At 47.8% G+C, this 19072-nt stretch overlaps 1 protein-coding gene across 5 annotated transcripts in view; it reads left to right on the top strand.

Annotated features, from left to right (window-relative positions):
• Window positions 1-19072, top strand: part of bcor (BCL6 corepressor) — a 114151-nt gene that overhangs the window by 66277 nt on the left and 28802 nt on the right. Inside the window, exons 1-3 of one of the 5 annotated variants that reach the window (XM_051959154.1) lie at window positions 5099-5935; window positions 14663-14744; window positions 14958-18140. In XM_051959154.1, coding sequence (XP_051815114.1) covers window positions 14742-14744; window positions 14958-18140 — 3186 coding nt within the window. In that variant the 5' untranslated portion in view covers window positions 5099-5935; window positions 14663-14741. Of the gene's footprint in view, window positions 1-5098; window positions 5936-9336; window positions 10160-13804; window positions 14295-14662; window positions 14745-14957; window positions 18141-19072 lie in introns of those variants that run through there. The other 4 variants (XM_051959152.1, XM_051959153.1, XM_051959155.1 and 1 more) reach the window with 4 other exon arrangements.

Consider the following 19072-nt stretch of genomic DNA (forward strand, 5'->3'; position numbering starts at 1 on the left):
AATTTCAAGTTATAGGTCATTATGCTGTGATTTTACTGATCCGACCCACTGGAGATGAAATTGGGCTGAATGTGGAACCTGAACTAAGAGGGTTAGAGGGCCTCAGGGTTGCCAGGTTGGATCTTACCTGCTAAAACTCTGGGCAGCAGAAGTGAAAGGGACATATGGTGCAGCGTGGCCGACTGTGTCGAGTGTCAAACTGCCAGGGCCAAAGATGGTGGGGAAATAAATGTTAAAGAAAAACAATTTCACGGAACGAAACCAAGAGCTGGTTTGGCCCCAGAGAGCGCAGGTTTTCTGGTAGGATGAGGGCAGTTCATTGAACGCCAGACGCAACTGTGTGACCACATAAAATCTGAAATTTAGTTGAGTTGTGTTCTTTTATTTTTTCATGCTGTGGTCCAACAACTCCGAACTTGGATTCTCCCTTTGCTGAGTTTGTCGGACCAAAGAAGCCTCAGAAATCTTTGCGTCTCCCGAGCCTGTAGTCTAAATGTTATCACGATTTTGCTGCCTCTCTCAGATCAGGATCCGTAGAAATCCATTATGCATGGAGTGGAAAACAAAACGCCACCACATCACAGCCAGCGGATGTGAAATTGTACGTTGCAGTCAGGATTCAACCGAGTTTAACTGTTTTTCGGTGAGTAATGGATATTTTCCAGTTCTATTTTTATTGAAGCGGGGACTGCTCGTGTCAGAAATGTTCATCCACATCCATCTACCGTCACGATCCAAAAAAACAAAATAAAAAGTCAGTTAAATGGCATGCTTTATATGTTATACACTGTTAAAAAAAAAAGTGGTCCTAATTTTACGGTGGAAACTGTCAAACCATGATGGTAAAAAACAGTTAAATGCAGTTTATATAACAGAATCAAAGTAAATGGGTTAATCAGGAGAAAAGTGTGGGTTTTTTTTCTCGATTTTTTTCTCTTGAACAGATTCATTTCCTGACTCCTGCACAGTTTTTAATTCAAAAATGCTGTCATATGTAGAACAATACTGTGATTTTATGCGTTTAACTCTCAAAAACAAGGCAGTTATTCACAGTTAAATGTGCATATTGTTGTACTGATAATGTAAACATGCTGCAATATTTATAACAAGTAACATTTCTGCATTTATTACATGTAAAAGAAAATACTGGTCAAACTGATGGACTCTTGTGTTACTAACAGACATATCCTTTAATATTTATGACAGCTTTAACCACAATTTTTGCCAAAAATACACATATTTCATGTTAAATAGACTAACTGTTGTGCTGACAATGATGGAAAAATGCTGTAATATTTATAATAAGTTACACAAACTTTATTTTAGGTCGTATTTTCACGTAAATTTTCAAATTTTCAAAAGTTGAACCTTTTTTTTTACAGTAAAATGTGGAATGAAACACATTTTAACCCTAAAATCAACAATATCAATACATTTCTTTGCCGTAAATGTAGAAAAAGACAAAATGAGACAAATGACAAAAGTCAGGGAAAAAAAACAAAAACAAGACAAAATTTTACAAAAATGGGACACAAAAATGACAAAAATTTGAGCAATCTGTTGTTTTACTTCATGATCAACTTGTCATGGTCTAGAAATAATTTTAAATTTATAATTTTACTAATAAAATTACAAAAATTAGGCAAACAAATTGACAAACGAGACAAAAAACGACTAAAAACAAGAAAAAAATTATAAAAATGATGCCCAAAACAATAAAGCAAAACACAAAATGATAGTAGAAAGACAAAAAACTCAAGCGAGACAAAAAGGAAACACAAAAATGACAAAAACTAGAAACAAAATGACAATAAAAGACATAAAAAATAGACAAAATATTACAAAAATGAGACACAAAATGACAAGAGCAATAAAATATTTTACTTTATGATGTAAACAATCTGTCATGGCCTAGAAATTCTTTTAAAATTATAGTTTTACTAATTTGCAGTCTGCAGTTAATGTCTTCTCTGTAATTTTTACACTTTGAGGGCCTGTGGGGGGGCCGCTTTTGGCCCGCGGGCCGCATGTTGGACACCCCTGCAAACACTGCCATGTGTCTGATTGGACCCTGCAGGGCTTTATCATATTTATAATTTGAGGTTTGCAATCTGGAAAAGACTGAGCCGAGTTCACCTTTCTCTCCAGACCATTTTTGTGTTTTTTCTTACTTTTATTTCTTATTTTTTGGGAACCCTGTTGCCGGATGGACGGGCCTCATTCAGCTGAACCGAGGCTCCGTGTTCTCCTCATGCGGAGCTGAATTCATTGTCCTACTGTAACACAGAACAGCGTGCAGTCGCCTCACTAATTTATGCTCTTTTCAGTTGTCTGCAAACAGACACGGGGAAAATATGCAAATGGGAGCAGCTAAACGGTGTGTCTGGTCGCGTTACGTGCGGTCACATTCAGAGCAGGAAGGGAGCTGAGCAGAGGTTATCCAGCTGTCTGCTGCTGCCAGATGTTGGCGGAGCTGCGCAGTTTTCTGTTGACCCAAAGAGGAATAAGCGATTAGAGCATTTCCCCATTGATTAAACGTTTCTGAGGACTCCGTGGTGGACTGTTTTCGCACAAACAGAGCTTTCACGTGGCTGAGTGTGAACGTGGGCTCGGCTGTCTCGTGGTTTAGCGGCTGTGGTCGTGGTGGGCAAAAGTCTGAGCAGTGAGAGGTCGAAGGGTGGAGCTGATAGGAGCTAACAGGCCCAACAGTTCACCCCGCTTAGAGTTTAAAGAAAGCGTTTTGTAAGAACAGAGGTGTCAAACTCATCTTAGTTCAGGTTCAGCCCAGTTTGGTCTCCAGTGATCCGGACCAGTAAAATCACAGAATAATAACCCATAAATAAATAAATAACCACAGCTCCTAGTGGTTCCTTTGGTTTAGTGCAAAAAAAGTACATTTGAAAGGATTCACATTTTATGAGTTTTTGTTTTACAAAACATTATGAAAAACTGAAATTTGTCAAGAAAAATAAATTGAATTTCAACAACATTGTGCCTCAGTTTGTCATTTAGACGTTACAACTTCAGATCAGTAAAAGCAGAAACATTTAGTCACAGGTAGCTGTAGCTGAATGATATGGTATTTTATTTTTTACAAAAGACAAAAAAGCAACAAAAACAAGACACAATGTTACAAAAATGAGGAATAAAATGTCAAAAATGAGACACAAAATGACAAAAATCAGGCAAACAAAATTGACAAACGAGACAAAAAAATTACAGAAAAAACTCAAGCAAGGCAAAAAGAAAACGCAAAACAACAAAAATGAGAAACACAATGACAAGTCAGACAAAAAACTACAAAAACCAGACAAAATTTGACAAAAATGAGACACAAAATGACAAAAATGAGAAACAAAATGACAAAAATGAGACAGAACGACAAAACGAGAAACAAAACGATAAAAAATTGAGACAAGCAAAATTGACAAACTAGACAAAAAAATTACACAAATGACACAAACGAGACAAACGACTAAAAGCGAGAGACAAAATGATAAAAATGATGCACAAAACAATAAAGTAAAACACAAAATGACAATAAAAAGACAAAAAACTCAAGTGAAACAGAAAGGAAGCGCAAAAAACGACAAAAACTAGAAACAAAATGACAATAGAAGACATAAAAACAACAAAAAACAGAAAAAATATTACAAAAATGAGACACAAAATGAAAAAAAATAGCATTAAAATATTTTTACTTTATGATCAACCAACTTGTCATGGTCTAGAACTTATTTTAAATTTATAGTTTTACTAATTTACAATCTGCAGTTAATGTCTTCTCTGTAATTTTTACATTTGAGGACCAGATTGCATCCTCTGGAGGACCGCTTTTGGCCCGTGGGCCGCATGTTGGACACCCCTGTTATGAAAGCTCAGCTGCATGATGGCGCTTCTTTAGCCCGGTTGAGAAAACGAGTAGTTTTGGTCGCTGTGGCCTTCTGTAAACACACCCACCCTGCTACCCTTTTCTTTTCTTTTCATTTCACAGAGAGAGAGAGAGGAAGCTCTTCTCTCTGTCCCTCGAACCTCTGACTCCAAACTCTCGGCCTCTCTCGGCCTTCAGGATGAGTTTAGCTTTTAAACGCGTCCATATGTGAGCGCTCTCTGAGCTTTGTGTTTATTTGTGTGCGACCGTCTGCTTTGACTCCTACTTTCAACAGCTGTGGCGAATGCAGCCAGACCTTCCACTGCCAAGCCTCCCTCTTTTCCTACTCCTACTCTGCTTCTGTCTGTCTGTCTGTCTGTCTGTCTGTCTGTCTGTCTGTCTGTCTGTCTGTCTGTCTGTCTGTCTGTCTGTCTGTCTGTCTGTCTGTCTGTCTGTCTGTCTGTCTCTCTCTACGCTCCCGTTTTTTCCTCGTTTTTTCCCTCTCCTCGCACACATGCAGGCACATGATGCACACACCTCAGGCTTGATATTCATAGCCTCCTCCTCCTTTACTTGACATGGGAGCCTTAACAGATGTGCCCCAGCCTTGAGCTGCCTCCCCCTCCTCCCCTCTTCCTCTCTCCCCCCTCTCTTTCTCTGTCTCTCCACTGCCTCACAAATTTACCTTTATTTGTCTTTAGAGGGGGAAAACAGGCAAAGCTGCCATAAATGATATTTAAGCATTTAAATGGAAATAAGGGAGCAAAGAAACCAGCAGTGTCCAGGTTGTACAGCACCACATTATGGACCTTAAACAGTTTTACATGTTTGGTTGTATTTTTATGCTTCTGTTGTTCACGTGAGGCCAGAAACTGGAGTGAAAATGGACATAAGTCGGTCAAAAAAAGCAGATTCTGACCTATAGCTTCCATAAGGAAATATGAACCGCATCACGTATGATGGAACTCTTCTTTGGCTGTATTTTGTGCGTAATCTAACTTTACTTTTACGCAAATATTCAATCCAATTTCATTTTACTGTCGTGATTATTATTTTCCGCCTCATTTCTGCAGCTGAAAACCTCGCCTATTCCTGTTTTGGAGTTTCAGCGGAGCTCTCGTGTGTGTGTGTGTGTGTGTGTGTCTGTGTGTGAGTGTGTGTTTGTCTGTGTGTGTCTCCATTGGTGCGTGCGCGCGCAGCCAGTGCCGTGCGCTGGAGGCTTATGGTAATTGCGGTCTCCCGACTGGCCTTCTGGGTAGAGTCTGCGCGAGTGGGAGTGGAGCGAGTCGCTCGGTCTCGGCAGCGTTCATCCATTCTGTGCGGCACTCCCCGTACAGCTCCGTGCGTCCTCGGTGCGAACCGAGGGCTCCGACCGGGCTGTTTGTCTGCTATTCTCGAAGAAAAACGCGGGACGGTAGAGAAAAGCTACACGGAATAACCTTCAGCGAACCTTCCCGGCGCTGTTGGAGAGGACATGGAGTGACGGAGAGCGGGAGAAAGGGGCTTTTTCCGAGGACGGCGTGCTCCGCTCAAACCCAACATGGCGCTGCTGCGAGGTACGGCCGAGCTGAATTAATTTCTCCGCGAATCCGCCGACCTCGCCACCTGTATCCTTTGGGGGGCCCGGGCCAAACGGCGCATTGCTCTCCGACTTAGAGGACCTGAACGGATTTTCTTTTGTGGATATCTCTGTATCCCGGCGTCTGTTTTTCCGCGGCGCAGGATCTTTTTGTTGCTTTATGGAAACCCAAGTGACATTTTCAGCCGCAAAAAGTCCGCTTGAAATCTAGGCTAATGGATGAGAGTTCCCTGTAGACAATAGAATAAAGAGCCAGAGCTTCATATGTGAGACTTGTTTTGTTTTGTGACAAGTGGATAACCTGTTAGACACTTTTAGTTGTGTTTTTTTCTTTGGCCGGGATCGTCTGTCTCCAGCAGACAGGACCGTAACCGGGCTCGTCTACGTACGCACGGATCGCTGCCCTCCTAGTTAACTTGGCAAAACAGGAAAAAGGCGTGAGTTGGGGCGCACGACCACGGCTGGAACTTGCACCAATTAACCAGGTGAGCAATCAACGGAGATTTCAAATGTATTTGCATTAACGTGTGTCTTTGGCGATGTGAAATCCCTGCGTGAGGACGGAAAAACGTGCTGCGCTCTGTTTTTAACAGCGCTTTAGCGGCCAGGACGGTTTAAATGATCCCAGTGTTTTCATGTGGCGTGTTTTTAATCAGAAACAGTCTTCTGGTGAGGTTCAGTCTGAACGCGATGGTCCGATGTGGTGCGCAGAGACTGGAGAGGATCGGCCACTTCTAAGAATAGCGCATAGGGTGGTCTTTGTGCGTTTCGGCGGGGCAGTGGCATGTGGTTGATAAATAACAAACGCGCACACACACGCACAATGATCCGACCGTCAGTTTGGCCTTTTTAACAACTGTCCTGTCACCCTGGGGGAGGGGGAAATGACGAGTCTCGGGGATTAGCGAACTTGAAAGTGGCGCCGTCCTCGAAGGTGAATATTCAGGCTTTTCGCACCCTGTTGTGTGACGGGAGAGTGTGAGTGCCTGTGGGGCGAAGGGTGGGAGTGTGTATGTACGCGTGTGCGTGCGCGCACACGGAGCTTCTGCGCTAAACAAGGTTACGGAATCCAGCCTCGCCCTGCCAAAGGGAAGCGGAGCGGTGCTGCTCCGTTTATCCACAGTTCAGTTCAGTTGGAGGGCATCCCCGCGGTGTGCGTGACAGCTGAGTGTGTGTTCGTGGGGGAGGCGTGCGTGGGGCTGCTTTGTTTGGACAGAGTGGACGTTGATCAGTCGTCTCATCAGTCCGAAAGGTAGCGCTGGAGGAAAGGTGTGGGGGGGTTGGGGAGGAGACGGGACGCGGGACTGCACCGCTCACCTTCCTGTCGACTTGATGGAAACCGCTTTGGCTTTGTGCCATCGCTCTTTCTCACTCTTCTCCACACACACACACACACACACACACACACACACACACACACACACCGTGTCTTGCAGGTGTTTTCGGATATGACTTTGCGCTACCCTGTGTTGTCTTCCACTCTTGCACGCAGTCTTGCTGCGCGATCGTCTTTTGCATTGCAGGGGAATATTCTTTGCGCACGGAGGATCGATGTAGCGCCAGTTAGGACCCCCCTCCCCTCCCTCCCTCTCTCTCCACGGAGCTCCGATACGCGCTGCTCTTTTGTAGGGAAAGTGTTCGCACCAGGCTCTTTAATAATATTCCAAAGACTTTATAAGCTGTCACGTTTTACTGTCACCATATTTTTTAATCATTGGGAGAGCTGTGGTTCACTTCGCTTTTAATCCAATGTACAATTTTCTACTCTGCCTACTTTAAAACATTTATTTTACTCACTTTTCAGTCATCTAATCTGCGCACTATTGTGGGCGACAGCAGTCGGGATGAAGCTCGTCTTATAAAGTTGCTGTTTAATTGAAATAAGTGCTGCGAGGCGAGTTGGATGCGTTCCAGGCGGAATCGTCTTACCTAACAATTCTTTAGAGCTCCTTTGCGGGCAACACAGATTCACGAGCAGCAAAGCGGCATTTAACCGAGATCTGTTTTTGTTTTTTTTTTCTTTTTCTTCCTTGAGAGGGCTTCGTCTAGACCGCAGCAGAACGGCCTCGCATCGGAGGAGTCCCCCCCCTCCCCGCGCAGCCTCCGCCTGCTGCCTGTCCTGGAGCCACACAGGCACTAATTAGGGGACGCTCTCTTAGGACGATCGATGTGCCTCATATTGGCTGGCTCCAGCTCATTGACGAGCTTAGTGAGGGAAGCAGCTACTAAAAGAGCACTTCAGCCTCGGCAGCCAATCCGTGCGGGAGATCCGGGAAGGAATCGCTCAGAACGCAAACGTCTGCTCGGCTCAGTGCGCAAAGGCTGATTGCGGGAGTAACGAGAGAGAGAGGGGAGGGAGCAGAACCTCGTGTTGGGACCTTTGGAAGGAACGGAGCAGGGGATTAGCTGGTGGGGGTTGGAGGCTACTTCAGTGGGCTTTGATGGAGAATAAAAGCTTAGTTGTTTAAATTAAACGTCGGTCTTAATTGGTACGGCAAGGTGAAGGACGTGAGGAAGGGATAAACACTCGGAGATGAGGAAATCTGGACGCACATGTGAGGATTAGGAGCAGCCATCCGTAAGAACCTGTGATTATTTACCAAACGGAATAAATAAATTAGGCTAAAATTGCCCACTTTTTGACTTTGTGGTGGAAATAATGAGGTTTTACTGGCGGTGTTGGTTGCTTGAGGAATCCTCGTCTAAAAAAATAAAAGTGCATTTCATCCATTACGCAGCTGTGTTGGAATAATCCGGCCTTCCAGTATCACCCTGTCTGCCTTTCCCCCCTCAATAAGCCGCAAACTTTAACGACTGCTAAGTCTGATCTCTCAGTAATGGAGGCTGTTCCCCGAGTGGCATGTTATGGAAGCCTAAAACAAATACTTCACATTTTGTGTGGGCCGGGTTTATTTATAGTGCAGCCCGTCGGACTGTTTTGCGCATCATTTTTCCGCTGCGCGCTGTGAAGCCAGTGTGGGACTGATCTGTTTTCCAGGTGTTGGAACACAGATGGGGGAGGGCTGCTCACCATAGATTTGCCGTACTGATTTTTCTCTCCTTCCCTGACAGGACTTCACACTTCTTCCGCAAACAGCGTTTTATTGCCCATTACTTAGCCAAAATGCGCGTCAACTGGGGCCCCCTCAAGGAAAATAGGATTTCATTTGGTGCTAATTTTATTCATTAGAAATAATCTCTAATTAGAAAAAAAACTGTTTTGGGCTAATCACTTTCACCTCTGTCAGCCTCACCTCCCTGAGTGGGGGTTCACATGAACAGTTTGAGGTTTTAATCATCCGAGGTGCGAATGGATGTTTTACGCATTAAAGGCATCCGAGAGGCCACGTTGTTTTGGAGCAGAATGTGGAGAAATTCACAGTTTTAGGGATGCAAAAGTTCACCTGGAGGCAGCGCCGGGGCCTGCTGGGGCTCATTGTCATGCTGAGTGATGTCAGCGTGGGGCTGCGTGGGGCGCCTGGAGGATCCGCGGAGGGGACAAACCACGCCGCCTCCATTTTAAACCCATTAACCTCCAGTTTGTCCGCTTTTCTAATCTGGAATCAATAGGGGGACCACGCGGGGAATATTCTGCACGGAGAGCATGTCGATGCAGTCACTTTTACCGATCAAACCTAATGTGTTCGGGGGAAGTAGTCAAGGAGGAATATTCGTCAAAAGCTACCCCCGTGTTCTGTTTTATATCCAGACAGAAGGCACAGGGCTGCCTCATTGTTGTCGCGCTTGGTTTTTTTTTCCTCTCTCCCTCTTTTTGTCTCACTCACGCCTGGATATAAAACAACAGTCTCGTCGCTGCCGGCGCTGCGCTCGCTGCTGCTGAGGCGAGATGCGTGTGAACAAAAGCGGAGGCACGGCAGAGAGCCGAGGAGAGATCGGTTTTCCAGGCGCTGCGCAGCTCCCGGAGGAGACGTCACGGTTTGATTGAAGCTATGCTCCGTGCTGGCCTCCCGGGACCTTGCGATGAAACGGGAGAGCCCCCCTCTCCCCTCCTTCCCTCCCTCCTCTCTCCACCCGTCTCTCCCTCTCTTTTCTCTCTCAGCGCTCCACTAAGCTTTTTGTTTCGACGAGGTCTGGAGCGCACGGGTCACTTCCCCACAGAGATGTTTCGGCCCCCCGGTACTGTTTCACCCGCGCGGAGACGGTCAGGACGGAGCCACATCACATTATTCTCTTCTCTCAGCAGCTGTCTGGCATATTAAAACCGATGCTCCTGCAGCCGATTACTCACGGTTTAAGTTTGTTCGTTTTTTTTTCTCGATAGCCGTGTCTCCGTAGAGGAACCGTATTTGCTGCTAAACGACATATCCAGTGAGTTAACACGGTGTGAACGCGCAATTAAATCCTCGCTCCGATTGCGTGGAGTTTACTGACCTGACTCTGGCCTATAGGAAGATTGATTTGGCAGCAGAGCAATGATGACACACCTTCCTCCCTCCTCCGCGCCTCTGCAGGCTCAGTCTTGATCAAGCCTCCTCGTTTGTTTTTAGACATCGGTGCCTCGGGCATCGCTGACGAAATCCCTCAGACTCTTGGCAGGGCGGTGGGGCAGCAGCGATAGGAGTTTATTACACCAATAGCCCTTCTAAGCACACATCCGCTGTCTGGATGGCACATCGCTCAGCGCGAGTTGGCTGCAAAGTTTCTGACCTCCAGTTGGGAATCCTCGCAAATAAACACCTGAACTACATGTTAGTGGAAATATGAGACGGTATTCTGTGCTCCTGTTCCGCCTCTGGGAAGCAGTTTCCAACTTGAGTGTTGAAAAGTGCTCCAAAAAGAGCGTATTGTTGTTATTTGGGGTCATATGAAAGTGGATCATGTGTTTTTCATCACACAAAAGCAGAGCCAGCACTTTTTTGCCCTTTTTTTTATTCCAGAAACGTCAAGAAAGCTCCGGTGAACGACTCGTGCATGCGCATCTCTATTACAATCGGGTCCTTTGGTGGCATAAAGGGCCATTTAGTCCTCATTTGGCCAGGGATGAATAGAGCCAGTTCAGCAGCCGCCGCCCGGGCCCTAGTGACAGCACGGGCTGGGGGCTGGGGTGGGCTGCTGCTGGGGGTGGGGGGGCTCACAATGTCGCCGTTGTTGACGGCCGTGCTGCCGAGGGGGGGAATTGAACCGTGCACCGACTTGCATGCGGCTGTGCAGCGGCCCGGGAGGACGCAGGGGCCCCTTGTTTACAAGTCGGTCGCTAATAATGTGACAGCTGAAGAGACGCCGCCATCTCCTTCCAGCTCCAGCAGCGCAGCTTTCTCTCTCGGTTTCTCTCTCGCTATTTCTCCCTCTTCCTGTGTCTCTCCAGCGTTTATCTCCCCCCATCTCTGCCCTCTCTGCTGAGCTGCTACCAGAAACAGCATGTCAGCTTTCCATAAGACTGCGCTGAGCCATCGCTGACATGATCAATTGGACCATTTGACACGCCTTGGCCTGATAATCAATAACAATTAAAATTGGGCTCGTCCGTCTCGCCCTTTTTTTTTCCTCCTCTCATTATGATGCCGGGCGTTCATGCTGCCTGAGGCGCTGCATAGTTTGTAGCCGGGCTGTAGTTTGCTCTGCTGCGCGCTCCTCGTGTGTTTTCTCAGATTTGCTCCCGCTGATTTCTGTTTTGTTCACCGGCTGCGTGCGCAAAAAAAATCCTTTCATTTGGAGCGCACACAAACACACACAGCGTCCGTGTGCAGTGATGTGGTTTGTGTGAGGATGTGTGTGCCTGTGTGTGTCTGTGTGCGCGCCCGCATTTAATCCGTGTTTATCCCCACCCCACCCCCGTCGCTGCGGAGATTATCCTGCGTCATACTGCATTTTTTTTTTAGAGCTGATCGGAGCTCTGCGCTTCAGAGAGCTTGGCAAAGCTCCAGGGACAAAGAGCGAGAGGGCGCCCATGCACTCCCGTCATGCAGCGAGACCCACATTCCCGCTTTGCCGTGATTCTACTTGTGAAAACGGGACTAAACCACACAGATAGGACGGTTTCTGCGCATAATCCACGTCCTGAGTGTCTTTTAGTGTGCGCCCGCGCTCCCAGTTGGTCATTTATCAACTTGTGGAAAAAGATACGAAGCTGCTAAATGGTGCCAGCTCCACTGGCAGCAGCACGTACAGAGATATAACCTACATATCGGCCCATTGGTATGCACGCAACCGCTACGCGCTGCGCGAGGGAACAGAGAGGCCTCAGCCCCGGAGGAAGCGATGAGCGGCGCCGGTGTTTGTTCTGGTGCGTATAGCGACGGGTCACGAAGAGTTCAAGTCGCTGTCATCCAGAAACAGGAAACAAAGGAGAGGAGAGAGGGAGAAGCGAGTTTGTTTTTTTCTCCCTTTCTTCTCTCTTCCTTCTTTTTTATCAGTCTATCTTTCTGTCCTTGTTTACTCCTCCTGCGCGGAGACAATGCAGAAACAGGCTGCAGGGCTGAGCCAGGTTCCGTCTGAAAAACACCCGGTGGTTTTCTGTTTAATGGTGCGAATCGGGGCTGCGCTCCAGCGGTCTGCTTTATAAACGCAGCACCCCGGCCACTGCTCTCTCTCTCTCCCCTCCTCCCCCCTGCCTGCTGCTGCCGACCAGTGTGATGGATTGGACGGCCGTCGGGAGTTGTTTGTTGCGCAAACTATTCTTAGCAGCGGGGATGGGCGTCAACACAGCGCCTCTTTCCTCCTTTCCTATCTCCCGTCACGCTCTCTCTCTCTCTCTCTCTCTCTCTCTCTCTCTCTCTCTCTCTCTCTCTCTCTCTCCTTCCACTCATAGCGCGATATTACGTTAGGTTTATTCCCAGAAAATTCTCAGACACCACTTGTCTTCACCCAGACATTTGATATCCTTTGGGCCTAAATGGAATCTCTTATTGACATGCAGCAATAGCATAAAAGCATTATTGCACCTATTTTCCTCTGTTTTTTTAAATTAACATAATACCACCTCAGTGTGCTGGAATCAAGATGAGTGAAACTTTCTCTCGCTTATTTGGGTGCAGTTTTATTCCCAGCAGCTCCGTGCCATTCGGCCCCGCTGGAGCCTCATATCTTATCTGGACTGCTATAAATTTCATGGAAAAGACAGGTGCCGCTGTACAAACACCTACTGTGGGGGAAGTAATAGTCAGAAGACCACACTTTTGTTGTTGCTGACTTGAACCGGAGCAGATAATTTCCTTTCTAAGTCGTTTCCCAGCTGTGTTTTTGTTTTCTTTCTGGGGAGTTGAGCTAAATTTATTCCAGAGACAAATATTTCACCGTTGGCAAGTCGAGTTCGTGTTTATGCTGCGCAGAAACGTCCCATAAAGTCGTGCATATCTGCTTCTGAAGGAGGATTAATCCTTCGCTGTCGTGTTCGGTCTCATTGAACGCAGACTTTTCAGTGCAGGAGGAGCCGCTGCGCGTGTGTGTGTGTGTGTGTGAGAGAGAGAGAGAGAGAGAGAGAGAGACGGAGAAATGGTGTGTGACGCTCCAGGAAATGCAGGAACCGGGAGTGATGTGATTTCTCAACGCCGTCTGCGTGAGCTGGTGAAACGCGCACACGTGGCTGTGCACACGTTCGACCGCTGTTGCGCTTTTACGCACAGCTTTTCAGTTCCGTCGCTGAAGCAAAACGGGCCGCGGGGAAGCTGTGGGGGGATGGGGCAGGGAGAAGCCGTGTCGAGGGGCCCACGGCAGGCTGATTAATGTGCCCCGGGTCACGGCAATAAAAGCGTCGTGCCAGCGGCTCGGCAGCGAGGCGCAGAGGCGTTTCTCTGCAATGATCGAGGAGCAGAGTTTCTCTGCTGCTCTCAGCACCGCAAAGCTTCACTTTTTCTATTTAAAGCCACTTCTCTCTCACCGTCTCCCACCTCATTCCTGTAGTTGCTGGCTGTGCTAACAGGGCTGCTGCAGAAGTGTCCAAACCAAAAGAGTAATCAAGTCATCATTCAAACTTAAATGCGTCCTTTTGAATAAAATCTGTCAAGTGCAGCTTTATTTCCCCATTCAGCATTGTTTCATCTGTGTGAGGATTTTGAAAAAGCTTCTCAAAATTAGACCGTGTTAGTGTTAAGATCCCACTTGACTCGTGGTGGCCCATAAATGTTGAGTGATTTCACTGTTTTGCTGTTTGAACAAATAGATTTCTGAATACCAAAATGGCAGCTTCTTTCCGCTGTTCTTACATACTGAGCTCACAGCTTAAAGTCAATGCAAATTGTACATTTTCTGTAAATTTGCTCTCACTCACCACAGTTAAATTTCATTGTTTTTCCCCATTTTTAAATCTGCATCAACCAGTGTTTGAATTTGTTCCATAAACTGCTGCAGTAATGATTAATTGATAATACTGTCTTGTAACTTATTTCACATTTTCTTAACATAAACTAACAACCTCCAGAGCTTTAAATAAATTATAATGTATACTAAATATTCAGAGATTAAAAGGCATTTCACGCACAAAGGGATCTTGGTGCTTTTTGTTTGTGGGCTTATTGTCATTACCTGTAAGATTTTCAAAGAACAATTTCAAAGAAAAAGCATTTTCTCTTCCATAGTTATTTTTTTATCGTCATTTCTGCCCTTTATGTTTTCAAACTCAATCTGTGGTTCATTGTAAACTGCGTGTGGTTTTCTCCTCTCTGTTGTGTGTGTGTGCGTTCTGGTGCGAGTGTTTGTTGATCTGTGGCCCTGTGTTGGCGGGTGGTAAATGGTCTCCCACCGAAGTGGTCCGCGATGCATAATCTTACCTCGCTCTGCTGGCTGAGGCAGCCGAGAGGAGCAGGTCAAAGAGGGCGCAGGAAAAACCAGTGTGTGAGGAACGTGACTGAGCAGACGCAGCCCCGAAGTGCACGTCTAGCCCTTGGGGTGGGCAGGTTGGGGTAATGGGAGTGGGAGGGTGGTGACGGATGGGAGGGGAGCGGGAGCCCACACAGTGCTTTAATCTCCAGTGAATACTAGAGTGGACGGTGCCATTATGTGTCGCTTCACTCACACGTCTCGTTACTACACCTTATTTCTATATAAGCTTATAGAAGATTTATTATTTATTGTGATTGTGTGTCTCAGTTGTGAAGTATGTGCAGCGCTCTTTTAGAGACTTTGTTTGCTGCCAGTTTTACCTCGTCAAAATGTTTTTTGGCACTGGGATTGCAACAAAGCTGTGGTGTGTGTCTGTATGTGTGCATGTGGCAGAGCCAAGGCACTGACTGCTAACTGTTTGCTCGTCTCCACAGGGCAACATCTGTTCGTGATGTCGATGCTGAGGCACAAACCAACCTGGAACTAAGACAAGGGAACCACATCACACAAAACATGGCAAGTCCCTCTGCTCGTCCTAAACACCGATTTTAAAAAAAAAAAAAAAAAAAAAAAAAAATTTTTCCTCATGTTTTCCATAAGTCGCTATTATCTGGAAAAACACTCTGTTTTTGCTGTTTGAAGAATGACTTTTTGGTCTGTTTTACTGGTCATTAGTTGTCATTGAGGATTCTCAGTGCTAACAGACACATTTTGCTCACATTGCTGCAGGTGGACGCGAGGCTGACGCCCCTGGCGGCGATGGGGCTGGACCGAGGCGCTTTGATACATGATGGTCTTCGTCTCCATGGTGGCGTTGTGTACCCAGGGATCAGAGCACTTCCGGGAGAGAAGAGCCGAGAGACACCCGCCCTCCCGCTCACTTATAACAGGGACGGCCTCCCAGAACTCATCTACAAGCCTGATGGCCCTCTGGACAGTCGTAAGCCCACAAATGGATATCTGGGCCTGTATAAGGGCACCCATCCAAGTCTCCACAAGCCTGTGCTGGTTCCTGGAGCTGGAAATGATGGTCTCGGCTTGGAACGCAGAGTAGGGCCTGGAGAAAAGGCATCTGAACTGGGCTTGGCAACTGCTGGTGGCAGCTACCTGCGCATGCCATGGCTCAGCCCCTACCACGAAGCAAGCATGTATCCCTTCATGGACACGTCCAAGTACGCGGCTCTAAGCATGTACAAAGCGTCCTTGCTCAGCCAACCCAACCCATATCTACCCCAGCACCTGCCCTACCCGCCTCTGTGTGCAGCCCAGGGGGGCAATGTTACCTCAGCTGCAGCTGCCTCTGCTGCTGAGAGGCTGTACTATATGCCTCCCTATCCTCCCTCTCCCATCTCTTCTCCCCTGGTGGCTCCCCCCATGAGGATTCCTCCAGTCACAGTGGCCCCCACATCACTGGTGCACTGCCAAGATAAGGGACTTGGTGTTGCACCTCCATTTGCACAGCAGCTTCACCAACCTTCCCCTCATCCTCAGCACCACCAGGCTGCTATAGACAGGGACCGGTCCCCGAGCAGGAGCAGCAGACCAAGCAGACCTCCTTCTAGGAAGGGCTCAAGCACCAACAATAACACCAGTAGTACTAGCACTAGTGGCGCCAGTAGTGGGAATAATAATAGTCTGCCTACTGATTCTTCTCGCCTCCCTCAGCCTCCCCCTCCTCCTGCTCTACTCGACAATTCACTGGATTTACAAAGACCAGTTACGAGGATAGGACAGCCGTCCACCTCCTCCTCTTCTTCAATATCTGCCTCATCCTCCTCCACACAGTCCATTCCTCATCCTTTCTCTGTCAGCAGCATGGCGTCAGAGCAGCCCTCCTCCGCCCGACCCAGCCCCCACAAAGCCCGGCCCAGAGACGGGGCCCCTGAGCACAGAAGTGGAGGAGTTGAGAAGAGACCCAGCAGGTCACCCTCTAAAGGAAATTTTGAGAGGCCAGCTCACCAACCTCAAGCAACCAAAGACTCGGCAGAGAAGCCGCTGGATTTGTCTGGAAGAATGCTGGAGTTTGGACCACATTCCGGTGGATTCCCAGTTAAGATGGACACTATGGCATCAGGTGCACGTTACGGACTTCCTCCAAGCCGAGAGCTCCTAAAGGAAAACCTGTCTCTCTCTCCTTCCTCTCACCCTCACTCTGTGGTTAGCAGCACTTCTTCAAAGGTCTCAGACAGACCGGAGATGATCAGCACTTTACACTCCTCCTGGGTCGTACCAAGCCCGTCTCCTTCTCACACACAGCACACACCAGGCCTGCCCCCCTCTCCAAGGCCCAACACAGATCTGGGTCTTTCACAAGCCAAAGGCTCCTCACCCTCTGTCATAAAAAACAAGAGTCTGGAGAGAGTGCTCCCTCAACAACGTAGCTCTTCCTGTCCAAGGATAGGAGAGCCAAACCATAACGTTGCCACCACTCAACACTCCGGCTCCTCTTTAGTCAACTCCAGGGCTCTTTCTCCCAAACCTAATGGTGAGTGGGTCAAACACAGCCCCAGCCAATCAGATCATCCCCCAGCTGTGGGCCACCACAGAGAGGGAACAGAGAAGTCCTCCCAGACCACTAAGAGAGGTGAAACAACTCCAGATGTGTCATCATACAAGAGGCCTTGTTTAGAGAATGGTCACCCTCCTGGCCATCTTTACCTTCCTCAGAATGATTATCTGAACCACAGCTTGGCTTATGCCAACAGATACTTACACTACCCGATCCCCGAAGGCATGGCGCTACACTCTGTGCCAATTGGAGGGAAAGGTCCTGTCTACCCTCACCCAGTCCTGCTGGGCAGCAGCAGCCTTTACCCAACACATTTGGCAGCAAAACCCCCTTTACCCTACCACAACCTCCCAGCTGGTCCCACAGGGGAGTACCTCACTTATAACACACAGGAGATGGTCCATCCCTTGATGCAGACGCACTCTGACAACAAGCTGCCAGACAGGGCAGATGCAATGTTGAAGCCCCGAGGACAGGAGAAATCCCGGGGAGCTGTCGATGAATGTGGGAGTCACAGAGATCACAACACTGGGAAAGAGACAGGCGAGGGAAATCAAATGAAGCCTGATAGGGAAGCAGGAGCACAAGGACAAGGTGGAAGTCAAAGCAAAACCCCCTCTTCCTCAGCAGCATCCATAGAAAAGATTGTCTGCATTGACCTTGTAAACTCAGACACAGATATTGAGTCTGCCCCAACAGTCCACAAACAGTCTTCTGCTGAGGCAAGCTCCAAGGTTAACCAAAACGAATGTTGTCATAGTAACCAAAATCTGACAAAGACTGACTATGAGTCAAAACACCAACACCATCTTCCCCATCCTTATCCAGTCCACTCTGGACAGAGCCCCAACCTGAAGCCCAGCCACACTGACAGACAGCCAGAAATTTCCTTTGGAAAAACAAAGGTTCTCCAGGACACGGGTTGTCCTGGGGTGACGCCCTGCACATCCCTGACTTCTCCAGGGCAGGCTGCCCAAGCAGAGGAGAGCTCTGAGGAGCAGAGCCCCAGCCCAGACCCTGGAGACCAAGACCAGAGCACATTACGCTGCGCCCGAACATCAGGGGAGCGCAGCTCTGGTAAGGACAAAAGCGATAGGGACAGCCAAGCTCCCCATTTTATTCAGCGCTGTGCAGATGTTGTGAAGGATTCAAACTGCGAAAAAGTGAGCGAGAGAGAGACTGAAAAGGAAAACAGTATTGTTGACCTAGGAGAGTCTCAAGGAGAAGGGGATGATGAAGAAGAAGAAGAGGGTTGCCAGAATTCGTCTAAAAGCGCTCGTAGATCCAGTCTGGCCAAAAGGATCGCTAACTCCTCTGGCTACGTCGGTGACCGCTTTAAATGCGTCACCACGGAGCTGTACGCTGACTCCAGCAAGCTGAGCCGTGAACAGAGAGCTCTGCAGGTAAGGCCAGCCACATTGGTGTACGTGTGTGTGTGTGTGTGTGTAATTCTATATATTTACACGATATGTTGGACTGAAGTTGGTGGTGGGCTGGAGAGAGGTCACTATGACCAGCCTTCTTTATATGCAGACATTTCAAACATACTTTCAATTCTAACATCCACACAGGAATAAACTCCCCAAGGGCCACTGTCTTTATTCCCTTGCTGCAATATTCATAACTGCCTGTGGAACAAACCCTGCATGAATTTGGCATACTGCATTTAGAACACAGTACAGAGCAACACCAGCGCTGTCATGCTGCTGTCCTGGCCATAGGTCTGATCCTGCCTTTAGTTTATCATTGTCTTAGTGAGTCGGTTGTGGCCCTCTTCCAGGGGTGGGCAGTTCAAAGGTTAACCAGGGCTGCCATCTCTGTATGTTGATTAGCGAGCTGCCATTGTAAAGGTTATTTCTGTGCGTGCGTGTTTGTGTGTCCGTACGTGCTCGTCCTTGTGTGACTGCCTTGGGGCTAAAGCATGTGTTAGTGCTGACTGTGCTGTAGAGACGTATACGGTAGCTTCAGAGCATGACTGTGGCACCCTCACAGTTCACACTGCCTTTGGCTATGCTTAACCCCAAGGTTAGGGGCAGTGGAGGGCTTGCAGTGTGCTTAACAACCACCGGCTTCCCTCTTCGGGGTTCCTCTAAGGCTTTCTGCATGCCCCCGTCCGCCAGTCACTATCTTCCCCCAACCCGCCTCCCTCTGATGGCCTGTGCTGCCCTGCCTGGTTGCTGTCCAAGGTCATAATTCTCCTCACCCCATTGGCTAAAAGACGCTCTCTCCTAACACACATCACATGACGTCTACAAACACACACACACACACGCAGAAGCATCCCCTACACACGGCTATCATTCACACGCACACATGGAGCATTTTAAGCTGCTAA

The sequence above is a fragment of the Acanthochromis polyacanthus genome, chromosome 14, assembly GCF_021347895.1.
Source record: "Acanthochromis polyacanthus isolate Apoly-LR-REF ecotype Palm Island chromosome 14, KAUST_Apoly_ChrSc, whole genome shotgun sequence".
In the NCBI taxonomy this organism is placed as follows: Eukaryota; Metazoa; Chordata; class Actinopteri; family Pomacentridae; genus Acanthochromis; species Acanthochromis polyacanthus.